Consider the following 22151-nt stretch of genomic DNA (forward strand, 5'->3'; position numbering starts at 1 on the left):
TGCCAAGTAACGATACCATTTATTGTCCAGTTGGTAACCTTCGCAGATATATGGCAGTTCGACCTAGGGTTCAGGGTCCATTACTATGTCATTTTGGTGGTAGAGTTTTAACAAGATATCAATTTTCTAGTATCCTTACAAAAGCATGCACTCTTTTAGGCTACAACAGTAGGTACTACAAAGCACATTCCTTCAGAATTGGTGCAACCACAACTGCATCCCTATGTAACATGTCTACTGAAGCTATTATGGAATGTGGCAGGTGGAAATCAAGTGCTTATAAGAGTTACATAAGAATACCGACTCGTAGATTAATTTCCAAACGCTAATTTGCGTTTTAAGAATTGTAGGTACACCTGGAAATGTTTGGATCCTAGGATCATCCATCATTAAACATGCCTTCATACACAGTCGAACATGCCCAGGAGGGGTTCACCTTGGGCTGTCTCGTATAGGATTGTCATTATGGTGGCAATTCAAAGGAGGTATGGTCATATCAGATGTCAGAAGGAAACTTAGACACATCAGAACTTTTGAAGATGACCCCCCTTCAATGCTAGTAATACACTGTGGGGGTAATGACATAGGTACCACAGGGGTAGGCCATATCCGGATTCAATTGAGGAATCTAATGGATTTTCTAATGTTGGAGTTCCCAGGGACATTGATAGTTTGGTCACATATTCTGCCCAGAAGAATTTGGAGGGGGGAGCAAAACCATGTCTCACTGGAAAAAGTTAGGAAGAGATGGAATAGTGCAATTTCCATGTCATATAATTCGACATGGGGGAGCAGTTGTACATTACCCTGACTTGAAACTTGAAGAACAATTTTTTAATCAGGATGGCGTTCACCTCTCTCCTTTGGGGAATGATATGTTTCTCAACACCTTGCAAGGTGCATTGGAAAGCTTCCGAACGTCAAGTAATAAATTCTTTCCAAATAATTAAGTCAACTATGCTATGAATGATGAAGGATTTCTTGGTCACAGCATTGTACCGTGAAATGTTCGCCGTCTCAATTGGGTTTTCGTATGGCTGTGAACATGCCACCTTTGGTGCATGTTCTTTTGGCAGATTTCACGGTACAAACTATTGATTTATATTGACTGATTGATATCATATTGATTATATATGCTGTTTATATTGACGACTGACGTGAATCAGTTGATATCTGTTTCCCAGTATCACTGATCATTATTGTCATCTGATTGATTGATTGATTGATTGATTGAATTTATTGTTTAATTGATTGAGAAGGGTTTCCCAGAATCAATCAATTTATTTGATTGATGGCTTGCCATTATGGTCTATTGATGGACCGGCGGCCATCTTAATTGATGGATTACTGTTTCCCAGAATCTATCAATTAATTTGTGTTGAAATTTTGATTGAATTTGTTTGATGGCGTGCCATTATGGTCTATTGACAGACCGTGCCGCCAAATGTAGATATTAATTAAAGCTGTGACCAGAAATCCAAAAAATTTGAATTCTTTGTTGTCTGTGCATCTACTGATAATAGCACTTATGGCAATAAACCATATAGTGCGGTTATCGGAGGGCACCTGCTGATTTGGTAGCGTGTTACCTAAAAACAAATTATGTCAGAATTGCTGGAGAGTTATCCCCCCTTTTTAATTGAAGACATTTTGGTACAAGGACAGCTTTGAAAGAGGCTAAGTTTATGTGAAAAAAATAATTGGGTTTGAACACTCAATTTCTTCACCCTCCCTAAAATCCCTCCCATTGTTTGTTTTCTGCTGTTGGTTTGTTTCTTTGTATTTCAGCCAGGATCGTCACAGCTCCTGGACCTTGCCAATGGTACAAGTCAAGTTTTAACGAAAGACTTTTCCATAACTGATTGGACTTTGTTTGAGTGGCAGAATGTTTTCTGCATTTTCCAATGGTTCAAGTCAAGTTTTAACGAAAGACTTTTCCACAACTCTTTGGACTTTGTTTGAGTGGCAGAATGTTCCTGCATTTTCTGACGTTGCAGATTTCACGGTACAAACTATTGATTTATATTGACTGATTGATATCATATTGATTATATATGCTGTTTATATTGACGACTGACGTGAATCAGTTGATATCTGTTTCCCAGTATCACTGATCATTATTGTCATCTGATTGATTGATTGATTGATTGAATTTATTGTTTAATTGATTGAGAAGGGTTTCCCAGAATCAATCAATTTATTTGATTGATGGCTTGCCATTATGGTCTATTGATGGACCGGCGGCCATGTTAATTGGTGGATTACTGTTTCCCAGAATCTATCAATTAATTTGTGTTGAAATTTTGATTGAATTTGTTTGATGGCGTGCCATTATGGTCTATTGACAGACCGTGCCGCCAAATGTAGATATTAATTAAAGCTGTGACCAGAAATCCAAAAAATTTGAATTCTTTGTTGTCTGTGCATCTACTGATAATCCAACATATATTTACATATTAGTACCTTAATCTAACAGAGTTTTACATATTTTTACCTGAATCTAACAGAGATTTACATATTAGTACCTTAATCTAACAGAGATTTACATATTAGTACCTTAATCTAACAGAGATTTACATATTAGTACCTTAATATAACAGAGTTTTACATATTAGTACCTTAATCTAACAGAGTTTTACATATTAGTACCTTAATCTAACAGAGTTTTACATATTAGTACCTTAATCTAACAGAGTTTTACATATTAGTACCTTAATCCAACAGATATTTACATATCAGTACTTAATCAAACAGTACCTTATCTAACAGAGTTTTACATATTAGTACCTTAATCTAACAGAGTTTTACATATTAGTACCTTAATCTAACAGAGTTTTACATATTAGTACCTTAATCTAACAGAGTTTTACATATTAGTACCTTAATCTAACAGAGTTTTACATATTAGTACCTTAATCTAACAGAGTTTTACATATTAGTACCTTAATCTAACAGAGTTTTACATATTAGTACCTTAATCTAACAGAGATTTACATATTAGTACCTTAATCTAACAGAGATTTACATATTAGTACCTTAATCTAACAGAGATTTACATATTAGTACCTTAATCTAACAGAGTTTTACATATTAGTACCTTAATCTAACAGAGTTTTACATATTAGTACCTTAATCTAACAGAGTTTTACATATTAGTACCTTAATCTAACAGAGTTTTACATATTAGTACCTTAATCCAACATATATTTACATATTAGTACCTTAATCTAACAGAGTTTTACATATTTAGTACCTTAATCTAACAGAGTTTTACATATTAGTACCTTAATCTAACAGAGTTTTACATATTAGTACCTTAATCCAACAGATATTTACATATTAGTACCTTAATCTAACAGAGTTTTACATATTTTTACCTTAATCTAACAGAGATTTACATATTAGTACCTTAATCTAACAGAGTTTTACATATTAGTACCTTAATCTAACAGAGTTTTACATATTTTTACCTTAATCTAACAGAGTTTTACATATTAGTACCTTAATCTAACAGAGTTTTACATATTAGTACCTTAATCCAACAGATATTTACATATTAGTACCTTAATCTAACAGAGTTTTACATATTTTTACCTTAATCTAACAGAGATTTACATATTAGTACCTTAATCTAACAGAGTTTTACATATTAGTACCTTAATCCAACAGATATTTACATATTAGTACCTTAATCTAACAGAGTTTTACATATTTTTACCTTAATCTAACAGAGATTTACATATTAGTACCTTAATCTAACAGAGATTTACATATTAGTACCTTAATCTAACAGAGATTTACATATTAGTACCTTAATCTAACAGAGATTTACATATTAGTACCTTAATCTAACAGAGATTTACATAGTTGTAGCTAATTTCTAATACTTATAATATTCTAGAGCGATGGTAGCGACCAGGAGAATATCGATCAGAACATCGAAGAAAGTGATCATGAACAAACGGTAAGATGTTATATTTTGTACTAGAAATAATGAATCAAAATACTCAAAGTACTATTCCAAGAAAACAGATACTGTATGTCCTGGAAAATTAAGCTTAATTGAAGGCTTTGCATATCTATCGATCAGCTGTCTAATGTCTGGTGACCGACTTTGATAACAATATATTAATATCAAGATTATTCAACTAATGTGTATGTTTTGTTTGACATTCTTCTTAATTAAAATTCCTACTTAAATTAAACAACTTCAAAATAAAGAAAGTATTAAAGTCTTATATTCATTAAAAATGAGTTTATGTCCTACACTCTTGACTCTTGTGTTGCACAGTTATGTATGTATAGTGAAACAATGCACACATGAGGGCAGCCGTATCAATAATCATTTTAAAACATTACTACACAGAAAAAAACTCTAAATAGTTTACTTTTAACTCTGAGGTCTATAAGCCTTAGAAAGTAACTCCAATTTGTATTGTATTGTCATCCCTACATAAAATAAACAATTTTGAAATAAAGAAAACATTTAAGTCTATTATTCAATAAAAAGAAGGAACTTTTGTCCTACACCCTTGACTCATGCTGGACACTTATGTATGTAAAACCATGCACACATAAGGGCAGCCTTATCAATAATAATTTTAAAGCATTATTATAATGTACACAGAAAGTAGCTCTGAACTGTTTACTTTTTAACTCTGAGGTCTATAAGTCTTATATAGTAATTCCAATTTGTATTATCATTAATAGTTTATGTACGTTAGACAAAGGCGTCACAACCAGATGTAGATTGTATGTACGTATACATGTATACACATGTAGACACTGTGCAGTCAGGGAGTATGTGTGTGTATATTCTACAGAGGCTGTGTGAATTCCACCAATCATAAGGCAAGCATCCCATGACTGCATACTGCAGAAAAGGGAATGCAACGTTTTGATAGGTCAAAAGGAATATTATTCTATAATTAGGGATTTTATGAATGGAAGTTTATAAATGGAATGGTTTAAGAGGTCACCACTAGATGTCATTGTAGAGCAAGTCCTACAAAGTCCTACACATCATGGTAAACCGGATAGCAGTAATACAAACGCGTTGTATTAAAAACTATTGTTTACCTTTCATTGACAAACCAAGACAATTAATGTTGAAACGAGAATATGATAAAAATTAATGACAAAGTAACTGTTCTCGTATACCACATAAGCAGTCTGCACAAACATTGTAATATTTCTGTGGGCTAAGATGTTTTGTTATCATTTCATAACATTAGCACTCGACGGCATTTGCTTTGTTGGTTTTATTGGCTAATAATTATTTAATTTCGATATCATTTTATCTTCTACCAAGGCAAATCCCGAGGAAGTCGAAGAAACCGACACCCCATCTATCGTATTTCGTCGTGTGGTAAGACTCCACCAATTCAATATAGTGAAACGAGTAATGAATTGTACTATTATTGTGATACTATGGCTCAACAATCATGTCGCAAGAATTGATATCATTTCAAATGTTTTGTTTTGACTAATTTTAAGGTATACTGATCACATCTTTATGGAACAAACCCTGCACCTCTTTTACTCTCCTAATCCTTTGTGACTAAGCATAGACATGAATTGTCATTTGTCACTACAAGAAATTTACATCAATAGTATTAGATGGGGTTGTGTAGGCAAAACATTTGAAAAAAAATTGGTAAGGTAATACAAAGGTGGATTTAAGTATGTATTATGGTGGCTGATATCGGCCATGTTGCACTGTCGCATTGGCGACTCCACCAAGCAAAGAGCGACAGCGCGATCATGCGACAATATTACGCGACAGGGCGACAACAAATTCTGTCGCATTGGCGGGGTAATTTTGTCGCATTGGTGGGGTGATTTTGTCGCACTGTCGCTCCGTCTCTTGTAAGTTACTGTTGACATGCGCAGCTTGATACCATTTGATGGACCGTCATTTTCTGAAGAGAGGTGAATATAGAGTCTAGGTATTATAAATGTATTTTGTAGGTTCCATACCACTTCCACGGCTTATTGTGGTTTACCCGACTAATTGTTTATAAATTGCGAAAAATATTTATAAGTGAACTTCAACATTTATAAGTGAATTTATGAAGCGTAGTTTGATGGCCAATAGTTTAATGAGGAAAGTGTCAATTTGTTTGTTTTTAGAATAATTATATTGTAACCATGGATGGAATTCTCGATAGTCTAGGATTGTCATCCGTGAAGGAAAAAATTCAATTTGGCATGTGTAAACCATTTTTGTCAGGTAAATGATGAAACAGGACATGCCGAGGAAGACATGCCAATTGAGGAACAGGTAATTAATAAATAAAAAAAATATTATTTTGATACAGACAATACTGAGTCAAATATTGCTATTTTATTGAGATTTTGCAATATATTTTTGTGCATTTTAAAATTTAATACGATTGGTGTGTCAAACTTGATTAATTGAAATATACTTGTTGTAAAACATGTTTATTGCTTTAAAAGTCCAGACCACAGGAATCTGATGACTTTGTTGAAACTGACACACCGACTATCTGCTTTAGACGACAGCCTCACGTTCCTCGGGTGAGATTTTACGTATTTTCCATTTACTTTTGCGAAATGATTTCAATGAGTGTTTTGTATGAAAAAACATCAATTTTCTATCTGAATAATATCGATAAGATAGACTAAGTATCTCTTACCACTTGGTAGTAAGTATTCAGTATATAATTCATGGTCATCTATCACCCTCGCATAAAAGGTACAGCTCTTCCAAAAAAAATGTCAATAAAAAACAATATTGTAACGGTTTTTAAAATTACATTTGATCAGAATCATGTTGTGGGTTGAACTTTTGTCTGTACCGTGCGGTAGATTAGATGTTGATTAAGCATGTTCATCCTTGGTTTATAGAGTTAATTAATGTTATAGCACAAATATGTGTATACCATTTTCTTTCATACCTACGGGTGTAATACTGGCTGGTCTAGGGCAATAAACTCATGTCGCCTGAGGTTGTATTGCATGGCTAGATGTACCCATGCAATAAAGCCTCGTGACGTCACGGCATCAACAAAATCTCTTTTTCCTCGGCAAAATTTTAACATTTTTTCGCAAGTATGACTGGATTAACTATAAAAGATGCAAACAACAGAATTTGTGTTGAAAAATATCGCGTAATTTTTCTTTCATGTATGGAAAATTGACTTCCAGTCGCGGATTTCTTCGAATTTATTTCAAAATGGCGGGATATTATAGTAGTAAAATTGCAATAAAACGTCGAGGTATGAAAGAAAAATACTCTTTCATAAGTGGATATGAAGGATAGGGATATTCTACCCTTGGGATCACAAAATGTTGCAAAACCCTCGGCAAGCCTCGGGTTTTACTACATTTTGTGACCCTCGGGTAGAATATCCCTATCCTTCATATCTACATATGAAAGAGTCTTATAATACAGAATAGGCTGACATTACAACGTCGTCGACTGCCGCCAATAGAAGGAACATCTACAGACACGGAAGAATTGCAACGTCGTCGACTGCCGCCGATAGAAGGAACATCTACAGACATGGAAGAATTACCAGACCTAGAACTACAAAACGTAGCTGATCCGGTTACATTAAATACAGACCAGACAGATGTAGGGCCGTAAGTAATTCTTATGAAGTATCAAGTTAAAGCTATGATGAAATAAATCAAATTAATTTAATGCATTTGATATTGTTTTCACGAGTGTGTGATTGGTTAGTTAAAATCATAACTTATACTGTTGGTAGAGTAAGGGTGCGTTATTTCGCACACCTGACATTTTTTTCGATTTTCAAAATGGCAGAAAGATGCATTTCATTTTTTTTCATTTTTTCATTTGTATTTCAGATGTAACATTTCGTGATAAGTTTCTTCTGAACAACGATATCGGAATTATACGGCCTTAGTTAAGACGATTATTCGAAAATAAAACTTTTGATTTAAAATCATTCTTGATGTTAAATAGCTGACTGATGTACAAGTATGTGGAGAAATCATCCCTTTCTGGGAATATAAATAAAACCGTATGGATATCCGTCAAGTAAAGCTGAAACTAGATATTTTCTGCTAACACTCTTTGATGTCATTTCTACGATCGGCAGATGTACCTCTGTATGTGCTTAGGGGTTTTAAATATACTCTTAAATAGTTAAATACAGGAGAATAACTTTGATATGTTACAAAAGTTCAGTAATGCTAAGATGGCCTGAGTACAATCCTCTATAATTACACCGACTTTGGTTGAAATCCGTTAATATGTGAGATCAGAAAGAAATTCAAAAAAAAAAATATAAATACATAGAATATATAGGGCAAAAATAACAATTACGAATACTTTAGCACCTAGCTGTATCTCGACCGACTAACGACTGTGATTCATTCATCGGTGAGGTATAATGGTAAGTGATATATCATCATTTAAATTATATGTTAATATTCTAAATATTTAATACTTTGTTTTCAATTTTAGGGAAGAATTGACCTTGACCGGTATTCTTAAGTGGTGGGTCAATAAAACAATTATACCCGGAGAGGAATCAATGATACTTGTCTCCAGAGAAAACATACTAAAGTCTACCCTTCGTTTTGTCCGGAGAGATAATTTCAATTTTTGCAGAAAATTCAAAGTCGCATTCAGTGGAGAGGAAGGGAAAGATTTAGGAGGTCCGAAACGAGAGTTTTTACGGTAATTGCTTTTTTTGATCAAACTCAAAATATATAGCGATATTAGAACTTTTGTTAATATATCCTTTGCAGATGGATAAGTTGTTAAAGGTAGGTTTCGCCCAATGAAATATAAAGTTTACGAAATTATCCTGTTCATAGATATAATCTTCAGATCATTTTCGATGCATACAGCGAACAATATGGGTGGTCAATTGCTTAGCTTGACCACGAAAATACTCCTCTAAAAATAGAGCGAAGTCAAGCTTTACATAAACAATGACGTATTTTTTTCCCAAAACGAAGCCACATTCACAAACCGAACCATGCAAAAAAAGTGACAGTCTTGCCACGGCATGTTCAGTTAAAAAACAACAACAACAAATCGGAGTACGTTGGATTGTTTATACCCTACATGTCATATAATCTATAAACACTTCAAGTTACTGACATACGCTCGCTAGCTTAGTACATCAAACGTATGTGCGCTGGCATGTGTGTTGAAATTTAACTCACCACGTGCAACACGACCCAACAGAATTCGGGCGAGTTCCGCTTGAGATGCAGCTTCTGTTTCTTCTATTGCTACATGCCATCTTTGCGCTTCATTCCCTAGAGATATCCTAGGATGCTATCGATTCCATTCTAATATCCTACTCTTTGATGCCGATTCTGATACATGTTTTTTCTCACACGCTTTCGTTCAGCCATTTTGTTTACTTTTAGGGCGTAACAATGCGCATGCGCGAAACTTCGACAACACAATCCATCGCAGCTTCATTTGCATACAATCCTGTCAGCCTGACGATCGTAATAAATCAAGGATTTCCTTCAATTTTGTATTCAAGACACATTTGTTCAATCTCATACGCATTAAGAAATTAAATTGAGGTATTTTTAATATGTTTTTTTCACCTTTTCTTCCGTTTATCGGATTTTACAAAAAAAATACATATTTGGTTGGGCAAACCTACCTTTAAAGAGAACAACCAACTAAATAATTTTACATAGACCACAGTGTTAAAGTTTGTTAAAGTTTTGTAATGCATTATTAAAACAAAGGAATATTCCTAAAATCCTGAAATTCTAATGTTTTTACTTATTCATTATCAAAATTGATATTTTGGACCTCAATCTCCATCTGAATTTCCAAATTCATATCATGGTTATCTAGGAATAATTACCTGTTGGAAAACATTTTTACTTTTGAAATTCATAATTATCCAGCCAATCAGCGGTCGGATTAAAATTCTATCTTGGGTTCAATCTTGTCTACACAGGGGCCATTTCGAAGGTCTTTTTGCATTAAGTTGGTTGTTCCCTTAAAGGAGAGTCGAAACCGTAGTAATCATAAGTATATTGAAACTTAGGGATACTCATTTATTATGGACATATTTGTATTTGTAGACTCCTAATGAAAGACGTCGTCAACGACTGTTTTCATGGTCATGGCGAAAATATGTTTTTTTCAACACGACCTTGACAAACTATCCAAGAATAGCTTTGAAATAGCTGGTAGTCTGGTGGCGTTTAGCCTATTACATGGAGGGCCGGGAATCCCCGTCCTAAATGAACCCCTTTTCAATCTTCTCGTCACTGGTGACTGTGAAAACCTTCCAAAAGTTGACGAGTGTATACTTGATGCCGATCAGAGGCAGAATATCCAGACGGTAAACAATGATACACTGAGAACTTGCTGTATTATAATCATATGTCACACTTATGATCATGACAAATGGTTGTGTATATTTTTGGTGGTTTTGTTTTTTCTCTACACAATAGCATTAGAAGCTATGTTTTTAGACAACCATTTACAACAAAACACATAACACATTGTAATTAACATTCGTAAGTTAAATTATTCATATTTGCTTAAAGTTTAAACAAATAACAGGTACACTATCGTTTTTATACTGTAAATTAAGGCGAATGTTGTGACAGTTATATCAATGGATACTCATCTCCTTTGACAACATTTAAGAAATTTGATTGTAATCATTTTATTTTTACTAATTAGAAGTTGATGTGCTTTCCTGTAATTAAACACACATCCTCATGAACACATTCTGGTTACGTGATGAAGGATCATCCATTGAAAACACTGCTTTCGTGTAATTGTGGTTCTTTAAATGCACAGGCATAATACTTATTTTTTTTTCTTTAATTAAAATAGATGTTATATAAGTGTAAAAACAAACGCTTTATTATCAATAAAGTTTCTTTTCTCAGATAATGCAGGCTTCTGATCAGGCGACATATTCAGAAGCGATTGGAAAGATTTCCGAATGGGCAGTGGAGAATGGTCTATCAGTGCACAACTTTAGGAGTTTCGAAGATAAGACGCGCCTGATAGAAATCTTGATAAAAAATGAGATATTCTACAAGTACGTTCCTTCGCATTCTTAAAAACATTTTGGTCAGTTTCAGCGAAAATGTCAATAGCATTTGTTACATGCGTTTCCCTTCATATCCGAGATATGTATTACACATTATTACGATATTCATAAATACTCATCTAGATTTATAACATTTATATTTTTCAGTGTCAACAGTGAAATGGAACAGTTTAAAAGAGGACTGAATAAAGTTGGATTGTTCCTTACAACTGTACAGATGGCACCAGAGACGTTGAAAAGTCTCTTCGTCTTTGCAGAAGAACCGCTGTCATTTGTCAAACTAAGACAGATGTACAGAATAAATTACAGTCCAGAAGGCTCCAATGACCGCAGACAAGAGAACACTGCAGTCTATTGTTTGGAGGCATTCCTTGCTGATACCGAAGGTAAAACCTACACACATACTTCATACTTGGCAATATCATTCATATTATTTGACTGCAAGAAATACAGGTACAATGTAAGATGTAACAGATTTGACATGTTCTCTGTAAAATACATATATGTGGGGAATCAACGTTATTGTATGCAAATGTACTCTAGACAGAGAACTTTGTTTTATTACAAGTGTTATGCTCCATATTTTTCTCGCATTTTCTTCTCAAGGAGGAACCACTGGAGTAACCTTTCAAGACATTCTATCCTTCTGGACAGGAGCAATAGCACCACCGCCTCTGGGATTAACCAAGAAACTGGAAGTTGATTTTGGTCCTATAAAACGGTTGCCATTGGCACACACCTGTGGTCTTATCCTTAACCTGTGGAGAGGATACTCAGATCCTGATGACTTTGCTCGGGATATGGTCAAGTCGGTGACCTGGGGGGTGGGTTTCATTTGGTTTAGAAGCAAATACGACATTGTATGCGATACACAGTGGCACGATTGATGTCATATAGTCAATATCAGGATCGTTTACATATAGTATTACATGTAGGAATGTTTTTACATTGTCAACCATACCGAATGTACCTTTCATTATTTACCAAGATTTGCGTATGCATTTACAGGTACTTAAGGGTGTTTTCCCCGAATTTGTTTTACTACGAAAAGCTCACACTTGTTAGATTTATATTTTCAATTGTCCGTTTTTGGAGGTTTTGTTCATCGTTGTACGACACATCATATAGCTTTATGCACATGGTATCCAACGAACGTCCAAACAGATGTTTATCCTAGTCTACCATACAAAATATACCATTTTATCATGAGGATATGTGCTATATTATAATAATTTAGTTCTGGAGATATAGAAATATCCCCTTGTCATCTTCAGCATTTGCTTTCTTAATTGATGGTAGGTTTCCATTAATGATATGAATCTTTTTAGTTACGACAACCTGATTCAACAATATCATACATTTCTTTTCTATTGAAGATGTTCGTCGTGTTGACCATTGTAAGGAATATGTTATTCCATGTGATCTATATTTTAACGATGCATGTCAACTTATCTTAATTCTATGGATGCACAGGTAATCACCTAGCAGTGCACGATGCATGTTATTACATGTTTACGTTAATATACGATTGTATTTCTCGTCAATAAATCCTGGAAAGTATTCAGGTGCAGTGAGCATATTAGAACGTTACATTTACATTCAGATCATGTTCAATTTACAAGATAATACATACTAGAACCTATACCCTTCGGGGTACAAACTAATTTCTGGTCATTGTGCATTTATTCTGCTAAAGAAAATTTTATTCACTAGTTGGAATGACCATTTTCCTCTTTAGTTTCTCTTTAAACGGCTTTAAAATATGTCACCTGATTTTACAAAATGGCAAAGTGACAAATTTGATATTAATTTCACGAGACAATAAAAAATCAACAAAGCCAAAATAGATTAGTTTCTTTTTTAATCCAAGATTCACATTTTTTGTTTCTCTGCTCTTAAAAATGACCTGCTAACTTTTCAAACAAGCTCAATGCTTCCTCAATGGTTGAAGGACGACGAAGGTTCATGTCGGACATGTGGGTGGATAACAACCTATGTACATCTTCCCGGCAGCCCAGAGAGAAGGGAACCTGGCATTGCTGTTGAATAGCCTCTATGTCAGTTTGGTCGACGCTCATTTTGTAGTCGAATGTACCTTTAAAGAATACAGAAATGAAAAGTACTATTTTATCACTAAAATAGATGATCAGAGGTTCTTGACAGATATTTTTGACCACAGTATACAAATTTCATTAGCTATCCGACATTGTCATCTTTATTTCCACTCTTCATATTCGTTACATCATATCCCAGCAAATAAAGAATGACGTTTTAGTCCAGTTAATGCCAATACAATAGAACACCACAGTGAATATACACGACGTTTAATTGGTTCTGTATTGCATAAATAATAATAAACTCCAGTTTGATAAACATGATAATCAACAGTCATATGTTGGGGAACATCTATATCCCTTAAACAAAAATAGTTGTAACAAGTATGTTTTACAGATGAAAAGACAAAACACCACGCAAAAAAAATTAATTCGAACTGATTATTTTATGGTGTTGGACTAAAAGGTCGAACAATATACTCGTATCGTTGTTAGATATAATTTATTCCTAAAGCTGATCAAAATACTGAATATATTAGGCCTGAGTTGCAACGATGATTATTACCGTACAAACTTGGCATATAAAACATTATGTCCGGTTTGCCACATGGAACACTAATGTTGTCGTTTCGGCTGATCTGGTGTTGATTCCATTCCATCCTGACCCTATCTAGTTCTTTCTGTAGAATATCCATAAAACAAAACCGCGCACATTCCCTGTAAATTCAAAACAAAGATAATGAAGGAATGGAACACTGGTCGTACTTATCAGACGGTAGCATTACAAACCGAAACATAAGCAATGTCCTTTATACCGTGGCATTATACTGGTGCTTTTAATTGTTTAGCTTAAGTATCACCTTTTATTTTGTTAAGGTAATGAAAATATTGTTTTCTGTATGAACACATTGATTTAATGCATTTAAGATAAAAATGTAGAGCGACAGACTTACAAGTGGAGCTCGTTGCTTGTTGACAGATGACCGGTCATCTCCAGATTTAAGAACAAGTCCATCCAGTACTGACATCCACCCTGCCTAGCCCATCGCCACCATCTCTCTATCCGCTAAAATTCACAATCATTTCATCGTCGATCATTTCAACCCAAACTCGAACCTAACATACTATGTCCACTAAATCAAGGGAAATAAACAGATGGAAAATGCTACATTTATTGATCCATTACAAAGGGATTTGGTCGAATTCATATACAGATTAATAGTATCCCTATTAAAACTTACTTGGTTAGAATAAGAAGAGCCGATAATTACACTTTTCTCAGCAGACATGTCATCTGCGTCCTCCCAACGAAACGACTTTTGGATGTCCTCAATAACTACATTTTCTGTGCCAGCATCCATTCTGACACACCTCGGAACTCCTGTAATTCGTAACACGTATAATGTAGCCTTAGTGTTTCCCACAGGAAAAAAAAGGGCATGGTGCTTGGTTTTGAAAAAGGCACCTTGACCGCGATAAATAACCATCAGAGGGGCACAAAGGTTATATTGACAACTTCCAATACAATGGGAAATCTTTAAAAACTGTCTTGTTGTTTATTTAATTCTGGTTCTGTTGCTAAGTAATATCAGGACATCTATTTAATTATTCTGAGTGAAAAAAATGATTTTGAAAATTGTAATCTGCAGATCATATGATCATGACTATAATTGATTCACAATAAAGATCTAAATTTCATTTATATTAATTAAAAGAATGGGAAAATTCAAAATGTATTCCTTTATTTCAATCCAATTACCTTTATTTTAATATATATCTTTATTTAAATATTAAAAATACTGTATTGATTTGAATAAGATAACATGTTTCATAATAATGGACAATTAATTAAAATAATGTTCTAAATTTACAAGCACTAAATTAAGAAAATACAGATAAGTGTTAGAGTAGTATGCAAAATATTTCAATTTAATCTGATAGAGAAAAAAGTTGATTTCTTTTTAATTTGATTTATTTTAATTACTTTGCTATTAATAATTTTATTATTATTAAGATATCTTTTCTAAAAATAAATTCACACCGAAATTCTAAAAAAAAATAATACCGTTTTCATTTTTAAAAACGTGAATATTAGTAAAATCCTGAAATTCAATACCTCCGGATCTACTATTACAATACACCCAAAATGGCGGCCATTACGATTGCAAATCTTGTGACATCCATCCGATATAGATAGGCCTATTAAACATTAAAAACGTGAGTAAATCATTTACAGTTGTAAGCAGTATTTGTTTTTGAAGTAATGCTCACTAGCTGTAGTCATAAAACTTATTGAAAGGCCAGCTGATTGTTTTCTAGGCTGCCGATCGGCTGCTTGACTTCAGCTTACGTAATACACAGACCTGAAAGTGACACCACAAGCCAAGGTGGAAATAGCCCAAGGCTGCTAATTAGGGCCACTGGGGTGTTGGTCAGAGGGTCAGGGAGTGGTCGCACTTCTTTTGTTTACTTAATTATCAAGCCACTACCTGGTATTTTGGTAGTTTAGTAGAAGTGTACTGGGGACAAACAGGGCACGGCGTTATGTCATAGGGGCATGGCGTCAGGTAAAAAGGGCACGGCGCGGCGCCATGCTAATCGGGGCTGTGGGAAACACTAAGCCTTATATTACATTTACAGATGTGTGACATTTTATAAAACAAGAGACTGATGTGGTAGGTTTTGTACGTGTTTTAAACGTCGGTCGACTCAGGACTCGAAAGTCTTGTATTCAAATCTAAATATGAGAAATAAAAGCAGAACATGTGTAAGGAAATGGTGAATTTTCTAAAAAATATGCACATTAAAAAGGCTCCGATGGCCTTACGACCGATGTGCAGCTGTTTATGGAAACAATAGTCATCAAACAGGTACGTTTATTAAATTTGTACACACATCATGATATCACTAGCAACATAGACTGAAACATATATCGAGGGACATACCTTAATTTTAATTCACCCACAAGTCTGATGTTCATGGCACTAAGTTTGCAAACATATTGTACAGTTTCGGACCAAACTGCGATGTATTTCATTATTACTCATCAAAATAGATTTACGAAGCAAAACCAAAAATGATGAAAGCGCGCCGGGTTTTCAAAACTAAAGTGAACTTGTAATGCGGCTATGAATCTAATAGCCAAGTGTATAAATTGTACTGTAGTACGTTTTGTGAAGTTGGCAACTTCATAACTCCTCGCCATTTTTAGTGTGTTCTACTAACGTTTGCATTTTGCTGATCATATTAAGTAGAGTTTTATGTAAGTCCGTTTTATCTTGATATGGTAAACGTAAATTTGTAAATTTACCTTTTATTTCTTTCATATAATCCAGGAAATAAGAAGCAACAACTTGTGGATTATTGTTTGTTCTTGCGACCATAAGCCAAAGGACTCGACGTGAATATCTGAAAAAATATACGAATATGAATTATTGAAATTCCCCCAATAATATTTCATTACAATAAATGAAATTAATTCATCATTGTTTTTTTTACGTTGCATTCTTATTGAATGGTAAATACATCACTTTCAATTTGCCTGTGTCAGATTGCTTTGAATGTGATTTTCCATCGTTGACTAACGCTAATTTGATTATGGCTATACATCTTACTATCGTATCTGCAATCTGTAAAAAATAACACCCTCTTCCCGAATACAAGTAATTAGTTTGGTTGTCTATTATGCACACGGTTACTGTTTTGTTTTGGGTAGGTATATTAAGTAAAGGTAAAAGGAAGTCTCTCAATGACCTTTAGTTAGTAACCTTCGTTTTATTGGAGTGTCAAAATTAAGCAAACCAAGATGGAGAAATAGCTTTCAAATCTGTAAAACTAAAACATGCATTAATATTAAATGTAGTTACTGTTACATTTGCAATGGTACATTAAACTTTATATTCAAAATAGACGAAAATTGCTGAATCTTTTTGTATCGTGCAATAACAACACGTTTGAACGGATATAAAAGGTATGCATTTTACTTACCCACACATTGCCCCATGGATAGCAAATCCGAATCGTTTGAGTTTGTCATATCCATCGACATGTATAAGAAAATTTGGACCTTTACTAGTATATATTCTCCTTGTAAGATTTTGTGTCGCCGTCGTCTTTCAACTCCCTCTGAATCAAGCATTCTCAAGAGATTACAGACAACAGACCTAAAACACGAAGCAAGCACATCATATTTAGAATGATGATGATACCACAATTCACACAAGAAAAAAATTCATAATTTATAATTTGACCAGGCGTCTTATTGTACTTTCCTAGTATGATTTATTTTCCTGATCTCGCCTTATATGGTGTATGTATATATACAAATAATCATACGCTCTCCATGAAAGCTGGGTCCACGTCCCGAGACTGGGTGCACTGGTCTCTCGCGTATGCACACCACTTTTGGGGGTGTGATGTGCGTCCGCGTGATATCAGTGTAGCTGAAGGCTTTCACAGTAGCTCCAATTTGAGCCAACCTGTTTGCCGTGGGTTGCATCTCGTATCCGGGGGAAGAAGGTCCTGGTGGTTGAATAGGTTTTGCTCTTTTTTCTTCCTTTTTTTACTGCTACACACTACTTTGGCTTCAGACTCCGGTTAGACGAGAGGTAATATGGGCCCTGTATTATCAATCGGCTGGTCATGCCGAGCCCTTGGTTTGTAGATTTCCAAGAAGGCGGTGGCTTAGGGTCAATCGTGAGTTTAATTTGGATTGTCTTGATTCTGATCGAGCTTGTGGGTGTACAATCTTACGAGCGTGCTGTCGCAAGCTTGATTTGAATTATGTTCGTTCGAAATATCCTTCCGAGTATACTATCTGTGTAACCCTGGCACTTTGACACTGGATATCCATGTCATCATGAGTGTCCCCCTGTTGGGCTCCGAGGTGGGTGGGGGCACAGCTAGCGAATAGTATAAACTCTTAAAGATGGCTTCCCAAAACAAACAAAATGAACTACATCAAAAAACTCCCCAAAAGGAATCAACCACAAATCAACAAACAAAAAGCGGTACAACAAACACATTCCTACAGTTTCTGGTCATGTCCTCTACACAGAGCGGCAAGACCACTGCAGGTTTATCACCCTTAATATTGCGAAAGGGCATCAAAGGCATTGCCGGCGATGTCAAATCTGTTAAGCCTTTGGGATCGGGTGATCTCCTAATAGAGGTTTTTCCGAAAGCAACAAGCGGAGAACCTCCTTGGAACCACCAGTTTTGCCGGCCTCACTGTGTGTGTAAAACTACACTCATCATTGAATTGCAGCAAGGGGGTAATCAGGTGCCCAGCCTTGCGCAATGACAATGAGGCTGACATACTGTCATACTTCCAAGAGGAGTGCATTCCGGTCACGTACGTGAAAAGAATCATGACCAGAAAGAGTGGGAACTTGGTCCCAACACACACTTTCATATTGACGTTCGCAACACCAACGTTACCGCAGAGCGTAACTGTTGGTTACCAGCGTTATGCTATTACCGTCTACATTCCTAATCCATTGAGGTGCCGTAACCGCCAGAGGTACGGGCCATCATGAGAACAATTGTAGACGGAAAATGGTGTGTCAGTACTGTGGCCGTGAAGGTCACGATGAAAAAGACGAATGTGACATTGTCAACCGTCACTGCGTCAATTGCGGGGGTGGCCATGCTGCGTCTGCTCGCACCTGTCCTGCCTGGCCTCGGGAGAGGGAGATATTACGGGTCAAATATACCCAAGGTGTCTCTTTCCCCGAGGCTAGGAGGATAGTCGAGCGTTCAGACCTGAATGTGGCAACCTATGCTCAGATCACCCGCGCAAAGACGCCTGTTGACAGTGTCACCGTCAAACATGCGTCGGTCCAGGCCTTGGTTGACAAGCCTAACTGGGACAATGATGTCCCAGATATGGCTGATGCTAAGACCTGCAAAATAATCATGGGGGACCCGAACAGGTTCAAGTCTGGTCCACAACACAAACCACAACAAAAACCACAACAAAAACCACCTGGAGCTAAAACGCCAATCCCACCGGCGTCTCCAGGACTTACACAACACCAAACACACGAACATTAGAAAAAAAAGTTACCGCCGCTCGTCATAGACGTGCTATATCTTCACCGTCTATTGACGTAAAAAAAACTCCCTGAGAAAGCCCAAGCGACCAGCAAATACACCCACAAGAAAAAAAATTCATAATTTATAATTTGACCAGGCGTCTTATTGTACTTTCCTAGTATGATTTATTTTCCTGATCTCGCCTATATATGGTGTATGTATATATACAAATAATCATACGCTCTCCATGAAAGCTGGGTCCACGTCCCGAGACTGGGTGCACTGGTCTCTCGCGTATGCACACCACTTTTGGGGGTGTGATGTGCGTCCGCGTGATATCAGTGTAGCTGAAGGCTTTCACAGTAGCTCCAATTTGAGCCAACCTGTTTGCCGTGGGTGTTGCATCTCGTATCCGGGGGAAGAAGGTCCTGGTGGTTGAATAGGTTTTGCTCTTTTTTCTTCCTTTTTTTACTGCTACACACTACTTTGGCTTCAGACTCCGGTTAGACGAGAGGTAATATGGGCCCTGTATTATCAATCGGCTGGTCATGCCGAGCCCTTGGTTTCGTAGATTTCCAAGAAGGCGGTGGCTTAGGGTCAATCGTGAGTTTAATTTGGATTGTCTTGATTCTGATCGAGCTTGGGGTGTACAATCTTACGAGCGTGCTGTCGCAAGCTTGATTTGAATTATGTTCGTTCGAAATATCCTTCCGAGTATACTATCTGTGTAACCCTGGCACTTTGACACTGGATATCCATGTCATCATGAGTGTCCCCCTGTTGGGCTCCGAGGTGGGTGGGGGCACAGCTAGCGAATAGTATAAACTCTTAAAGATGGCTTCCCAAAACAAACAAAATGAACTACATCAAAAAACTCCCCAAAAGGAATCAACCACAAATCAACAAACAAAAAGCGGTACAACAAACACATTCCTACAGTTTCTGGTCATGTCCTCTACACAGAGCGGCAAGACCACTGCAGGTTTATCACCCTTAATATTGCGAAAGGGCATCAAAGGCATTGCCGGCGATGTCAAATCTGTTAAGCCTTTGGGATCGGGTGATCTCCTAATAGAGGTTTTCCGAAAGCAACAAGCGGAGAACCTCCTTGGAACCACCAGTTTTGCCGGCCTCACTGTGTGTGTAAAACTACACTCATCATTGAATTGCAGCAAGGGGGTAATCAGGTGCCCAGCCTTGCGCAATGACAATGAGGCCGACATACTGTCATACTTCCAAGAGGAGTGCATTCCGGTCACGTACGTGAAAAGAATCATGACCAGAAAGAGTGGGAACTTGGTCCCAACACACACTTTCATATTGACGTTCGCAACACCAACGTTACCGCAGAGCGTAACTGTTGGTTACCAGCGTTATGCTATTACCGTCTACATTCCTAATCCATTGAGGTGCCGTAACCGCCAGAGGTACGGCCATCATGAGAACAATTGTAGACGGAAAATGGTTGTGTCAGTACTGTGGCCGTGAAGGTCACGATGAAAAAGACGAATGTGACATTGTCAACCGTCACTGCGTCAATTGCGGGGGTGGCCATGCTGCGTCTGCTCGCACCTGTCCTGCCTGGCCTCGGGAGAGGGAGATATTACGGGTCAAATATACCCAAGGTGTCTCTTTCCCCGAGGCTAGGAGGATAGTCGAGCGTTCAGACCTGAATGTGGCAACCTATGCTCAGATCACCCGCGCAAAGACGCCTGTTGGACAGTGTCACCGTCAAAACATGCGTCGGTCCAGGCCTTGGTTGACAAGCCTAACTGGGACAATGATGTCCCAGATATGGCTGATGCTAAGACCTGCAAAATAATCATGGGGGACCCGAACAGGTTCAAGTCTGGTCCACAACACAAACCACAACAAAAACCACAACAAAAACCACCTGAGCTAAAACGCCAATCCCACCGGCGTCTCCAGGACTTACACACAACACCAAACACCGAACATTAGAAAAAAGTTACCGCCGCTCGTCATAGACGTGCTATATCTTCACCGTCTATTGACGTAAAAAAAAACTCCCTGAGAAAGCCAAGCGACCAGCAAATACACCACCGCAGGAGCAACGCCAGAACAAAAACCACCAAGGTAAAGCTGGCGAGGCTCCCTGCACTAAACAACAAACCCAGTAAGGGATCAGATGACCCTATCCTTGGACGGAACATCTATGATGTTCTATCGGACGACAGCGAGTTTGTGACAACACATTTATCGCCACCAAACAACCTACTTCAAGTAGTCCTGTCGGTCCGACAAACTATCCTCAGGGACCAACATATAGAGACAAACACTATCATACAATGGAACATACGTGGATTAAAAAGCGAACATAGAAGACGAATTTAAAACATCTTATACAAACAAAAAACCCATCCATATTCTGCCATTTTTGGCCAAATACATATGGCAGATGTGAAGAATGGGTGGTGGCGGTGGTTGTGGAGCCAGTTTAGAAAACACCTCACAGACACATTCAGCTTGAAAATGAAAGGCTCAATGACCCCAACTTTACAGAAACGAATAGAAAATTTTTGCAAAAAACTAAAAAAAAAAAACTACTGTACAGAATTTCGTTCACCACAACAAACATAATTCAGCCTCAGTCATAAAAAATCTCAACAGTCTGCATCGTTAAATTATCAAATATTTACAGGAACTAAATCCTCCAGTGTTATCAACGCCCATTTAAATTACGTTAGTGTGATGAAGATGAGTACAGACATCATTAAGATCCAAACACCATGAACAATTTACCAGCAGATGAACTTGCCCATTATATGAATACTGGCATTTATCAATTACTGATTGGGTGATTATTACATTTAATGAATATTTCACAATGGTAATAGATGCCTCTGGGGCTCCCCAGGCACTGACAATAAAGGTAGACCATGCAATTAAGATATTTTGCGAAATTAATTCCAGAACTTTTTAAACGGTTCTTAAAATTTTCTGAACTATAAAAACCAAAAGACAATTATCATAGTGGGGAATCTGTTTGACT

The 22151-nt window shown here is 36.6% G+C and overlaps 1 protein-coding gene and 1 pseudogene across 2 annotated transcripts; one reads left to right on the forward strand and one right to left on the reverse strand.

The window, feature by feature from the left end:
* The first annotated feature begins 784 nt into the window (after window positions 1-784).
* On the forward strand, window positions 785-12892 carry LOC138312577 (uncharacterized). 2 transcript variants are annotated; one of them, XM_069253389.1, is made up of 9 exons: window positions 785-2005; window positions 3902-3964; window positions 5312-5368; window positions 6233-6283; window positions 6460-6540; window positions 7418-7608; window positions 8459-8674; window positions 11196-11434; window positions 11655-12892. In XM_069253389.1, exons 1-9 carry the CDS (start codon window positions 1886-1888, stop codon window positions 11933-11935), a joined length of 1299 nt encoding a protein of 432 aa, XP_069109490.1. In that variant the 5' UTR covers window positions 785-1885; the 3' UTR covers window positions 11936-12892. The 2 variants fall into 2 exon arrangements, with proteins under 2 accessions (XP_069109490.1, XP_069109491.1); XM_069253390.1 differs by lacking the exons at window positions 11196-11434; window positions 11655-12892 and adding an exon at window positions 10060-10284.
* Window positions 12893-12927: 35 nt separating this feature from the next.
* LOC138312580 (uncharacterized) lies at window positions 12928-20575 on the reverse strand (annotated as a pseudogene).
* Between the last annotated feature and the right edge of the window lie 1576 nt (window positions 20576-22151).

The sequence above is a fragment of the Argopecten irradians genome, unplaced genomic scaffold (assembly GCF_041381155.1).
Source record: "Argopecten irradians isolate NY unplaced genomic scaffold, Ai_NY scaffold_0377, whole genome shotgun sequence".
NCBI lineage: Eukaryota > Metazoa > Mollusca > Bivalvia > Pectinida > Pectinidae > Argopecten > Argopecten irradians.